The sequence below is a fragment of the Loxodonta africana genome, chromosome 4 (assembly GCF_030014295.1).
Source record: "Loxodonta africana isolate mLoxAfr1 chromosome 4, mLoxAfr1.hap2, whole genome shotgun sequence".
Classification (NCBI taxonomy): Eukaryota; Metazoa; Chordata; class Mammalia; order Proboscidea; family Elephantidae; genus Loxodonta; species Loxodonta africana.
This window is the reverse complement of record NC_087345.1, coordinates 41,801,770-41,806,523: the sequence shown is the minus strand read 5'-3', so window position 1 is coordinate 41,806,523 and position 4,754 is coordinate 41,801,770. Positions and strand designations below refer to the sequence as shown.

At 48.3% G+C, this 4,754-nt stretch overlaps 1 protein-coding gene across 1 annotated transcript; it reads right to left on the bottom strand.

Annotated features, from left to right (window-relative positions):
• Nucleotides 1–296: 296 nt before the first annotated feature.
• Nucleotides 297–2,231, bottom strand: CCER1 (coiled-coil glutamate rich protein 1). Its single transcript, XM_003405612.3, has one exon. It carries the CDS (start codon nucleotides 2,229–2,231, stop codon nucleotides 981–983), a length of 1,251 nt encoding a protein of 416 aa, XP_003405660.2. The 3' UTR covers nucleotides 297–980.
• Between the last annotated feature and the right edge of the window lie 2,523 nt (nucleotides 2,232–4,754).

Sequence of the window (4,754 nt, the reverse complement as noted above, 5' to 3'; positions counted from 1 at the left end):
CCCATCTTTGTTTTAGTCTCCTTTACAAGGGAGACAAAATGGGAAACACACAAAATAGGATATTCTACTCCCAAAAGGCCAATCTTTAAAAAAAAAAAAAAAAAAAATCCGTTCTGCAAAACCTATTTTTATGGTTCCTCTGAATTTATAACAAGGAATATATCCAGGAACCGGTCTTCAAAATCTAAGCAATGTTCCATTGTTTGCAGTTACCTTGGATTTTAACTAGATGTACAGGTTGACTTCTGACCATGGGGAATCCTCTCCATGCATGGATTATGGAATGTTGAGGCCATGGCAGATAACCAGTTCCACAGAAGCAACTTCCTGTTCTTCTGAGGAAGATCCATAGCACTGTGGAACAAGGAATATAAATGAGCAATGCTACAAGAGATTGCAAATGCGGTTACCAAACACAACCCTCAAAAATGAACTCTGAAGGTGCAAAACCTATAAGGAAAAATATATTAAAAAATAAAAAAACAGGCATTTTCAAATGGCTTCAGCTAGAACGTCAAGAGCACTGGAGGACATTCAAGGGCCATTTCATGTGTTTCTGAAGCATTTGGCAGTCAAAAGATCTGTTGATTCCAAGCACAATAAGTAGATAAGGTATACCTTTGTTACAAATTTTTTTTTTTTTTTGCAGCATTGCCAGAATTAAAAACAAAACAAAACAAAACAAAAACCTCAAGTGTCTATAGAGTGGAAAATACCAAAAAGAAATATTGAAACTGTATTTAGTAATAAAATAGTTGGCCTTTAATCATTTCCAATTTAATTATATTTAATATAAACCCCTCCGCCACCCATGGTGATAAACGAAACACATCAATTTTCGAACAATTTATAATAGCCAAAGAAGGGGCTTACGTATGTTTATTAATGGAACTCACTTTTGCATTTAGTTTTTAATAAATTGCTAATCCATTTTAGCCTCAATTCAGTCTCATTTCACTCCTCAATCCCTTTCCTGGTGTCTAATAGTTAATGTCCTGTACCATGAAGAGGGTTTCCTGTGGCACTTCGGGGTTCATCTGCTTTGGGCTGAAATAATTACAATTTATAAAGTTCTCTCCTTCTTCTTCAGACCCTACTAGAATTGATAAAGGCATTTCCAGAGGCAAATGGTTCTCTTCCTCTCTCTGGTCATCCTCCTCCATCCTCTCCTCTTCTTCTATATCTTCCTCTTCCTCCCCCTCCTCTTCCTCATAGTCAGCTTCTTCCACCTCTTCACCATCAGCCTCCTCCTCTCCACCATCGGCCTCCTCCTCTTCATCCTCGGCCTCCTCCTCTTCATCCTCGCCCTCCTCACCCTCCACCTCTTCATCCTCCTCCTCACTGTCCTCATCACACACTTCTTCCTCACACTCCTCATTATCGTTTTTCTCTTCTTCCTCTTCCTCCACCTGCTGCGGAGTGGGAGACCGGTTTTCCTCCGTGGGGGCAGGTCTGAACACTAGAGAGGGATTCTGCACAAAGCCGTACAAAATTTCCTGCAGCTCTGCGTCTTCCTCGCCGCCTCTGGGTGGCGCATCTCCTGCAGAGGAGGCCGCTGGGGAGGCCGGGCCGCCCGCCTGAACCTGCTGTGCCCGCAGCGCCTCCTGCTGGCGCTCCAGCTTCTCCTGCTGCCGCATGTCCTCGTAGATCTGGTTCATGATGAACTGGGTGGTGTTACGCGGCGCGCGCATGCCGGGCGCCCGCCACCCATACAGGTTGACTGGCCGCAGCAGCATGCTTAGATCCACCGGCGGGCTCCTCGGGAAGGAGCGGCGAGGGGGGCGGCGCAGGCCGCGGCCCCTGCGGCCCCATCGCCTCTTCCTGCCAGAGGGCCTTATCCAGCTGGGGTTCCGGGGTCCGTGCCAACAGGAGCAGCAGCAAAGGCAGATTGGCTGCAGGCCGTACACCCGGATCATTTGCACCCGACCGGGGGCCTTCCAGAATTCCGCTGGGGGTGGATGCCAGGGACCTCCCCAACGCCCCCGGTTGGAGTACACGGCCCTATAGGGCTGTCGAGGAGGGTAGCCCCAAGGGTCTGGGCCGTGCTGTTGCTTCGGCTGTTTCCTCGGGGGCTCATATTCGGCCTTGGGGCCATAACGGTATCGCCGCTTGTAAATCGACGCGCTCCTGCGCCTTCGGTGGGATGAGGACCAGTTGCGTAACGGGACCGAGGACGCCCAGCCGCCACCCAGATTAAGAGGGTCCTCCCTTGTGTCTACGGTCTGGTTCATGGTTCAGGAAGCCCTGAAAGATCTAAATGGTAATGTCCTAGAAGCTGTCCTCAACTTCGGCCAGATCCGACCCTCAGGAGAGTCTTGTCACCTGTGTCTCTCCACTCAGTGCCACGTGCCTGCCGCTAGGATCACACCTTTCTCTCCAGGAGGTCCCCCTCTTCCGCTCTTTCGTCGCAATCTCTTGTCCTTCGCACCTGGGTTGTCTTGCCCAGGTGGGTTGGGTGGGACTGGGGCTGGGTAAGGATGGTGGGGGAGGAAGGTGTTGGTGGGCAACGCGCAGTGAGACCCGCTCCCGGATCCCACACACGCCTGCCTCTGCCGAGGCGCGGGTTGGGAACTAGGGAGGCAGGGGTTACGCGTTACCTTGGGGCTCCCTCTCAACCCAGGTGCTTCACGGTGGCCGTCCTGGCCGGATTGAGGTGGCGCTGGGTCGCCGCAGCCTTTAAATACTGGCCAGGGGCCCCCGCGTGCCCACCGCGTCTTTGGTTGCCTCGGGCAACAGCCAATGGGGTTCGAGGTCGTTCTCCCTGTGCCTGGAGGCGGGTTCTGGCCGGGAACAAGGTGGCCCGTGAACGTTCTTACAGGGCTTGTGACGAAGTTTTTGAAGGAGCGGAAGAGGGGCCAAGGCTGGGGTTTGCACTGCTGAAGTCTGCGGCCCAACTTGGCAACGCTTAGGGCAGTTCATTTGCACTGTACCACTACTACCCTGAGGGAGGGGATACAGAAGACGAGGGGCCTTCAGCTCAACCAAGGGTATTGCGGGGGAGGATTTAGGTATTGAAAAGTATATATCTTACCCTTTGAGCTTCTGAGGGGATAAAAAGAAAGCTTCTAGAATCAGAAAACCTGGGCTCCACTCCTTACCTCACAGCTCATGCCCTTCTTTTAACTCCTGGTAACTGCAATTCATTATACATAATGCAAGGACCTCTAACATTTATTACTTGTGCTTACTGTACACCTGTGAGTGGCTCATGGCGTGCTATCTTCACATTTGTCCTGTAAGGTAGTGTGATGGTTAATGTGATGTGTCAACTTGGCTAGGCCATGGTACTATGTATTGTGTAATTACCCTACATTTTGTGATCTGATGTAATTATCACCCATTTCATGATATAGTATGATCACGTCCATGATGTGATCTGATCTGATCAGCCAATCATTTGTAAGGGGAGTTTCCCCTGGGGGTGTGGCCAATGCCAAATATATATATATATATATATTTATACTTACATTTTTATATATATATATATATATAAACATTTTGGCAGAGGCCAGTTGCTTGCTCTGGCTCCTGTTTCTGGACTATCATCATCTGACTCCAGTTCTTGGGACTTGAGCCAGCAGCCTGTCTCCTGATCTGCTGAATTTGAGATTTGCTGGCTTATACAGCCCTGTGAACCCGCAGCCTGCTGTCTGACCTGCCTATTCTAGGTTCGTCAGCCCCTGCAGCCACATGAGTCAGGAGAAGCCTCCAGCTGACACTTGGCCCATGGACTTCGGGAACTGGCCAACTTCCACAACAGCATTAGCTATTTCCTTGAGATACATCTTTCTCTCTCTCCCCACAGACACATACACACACATGCACATAGACATATATACGTATATATGCTTCGCTGGTTTTGCTTCTCTGGAGAACCCAGCCTAAGGCGTATATTATTACCACCTTTCACAGATTAAGGAACGGAGAGGTTAATTTGCTCAAGGTTGTGGGGTTAATACATTTCAGGCTACAATTTAAATCTAGGCATATTAGAACCCAGAGCCCAAATTCCTATGGACATTGCTATACCCATCCACCTTAAGTAGGGCTCTTGTGATGAGTAAATGAAATACATATGGAAAGCACTTTGAAAACTGTAATACGCCATACAAATTTCTGCTGATTAAACAAACACTATTATTACCAGTTTGTATACCGTGGGTTTGTTCTTGAAAATAGAGAATACAAATATTCTGACTATGATTTTCCTTGTATCTCTTCATTGCCCATCATACGGCATATACATTGGGAGCTTTTTGTCACATTGTGGTTAAGAATGTAAATAAATAAGAATAAATAGACATGGTTCAGCTTTAACATACTGATTATTATCCTCTGGAGCCCTGGTGGTGCAGTGGTTAAGAGCTACAGCATGCTAGGGCTGCTAACTAAAAGGTCGGCAGTTGGAATCTACCAGCTGCTCCTTGGAAGTCCTGTGGAGCAGTTCTACTCTGTCCTAGAGGGTCGATATGAGTCTGAATCCGCTCAATGGCAACAGGTTTAGTTTCTTGATTTTGGTTATTATCCTGTCAGCCTCATCCTCCTTACCATAACCAAAAAACCAAACCCAGTGCCGTCAAGTCGATTCCGACTCATAGTCGATTCCGACTCATAGTCGATTCCGACTCATAGTCGATTCCGACTCATAGCGACCCTCTAGGACAGAGTAGAACTGCCCCATAGAGTTTCCAAGGAGTGTCTGGCGGATTTGAAGTGCTGACCCTTTGGTTAGCAGCCGTAGCACCTAACCACTA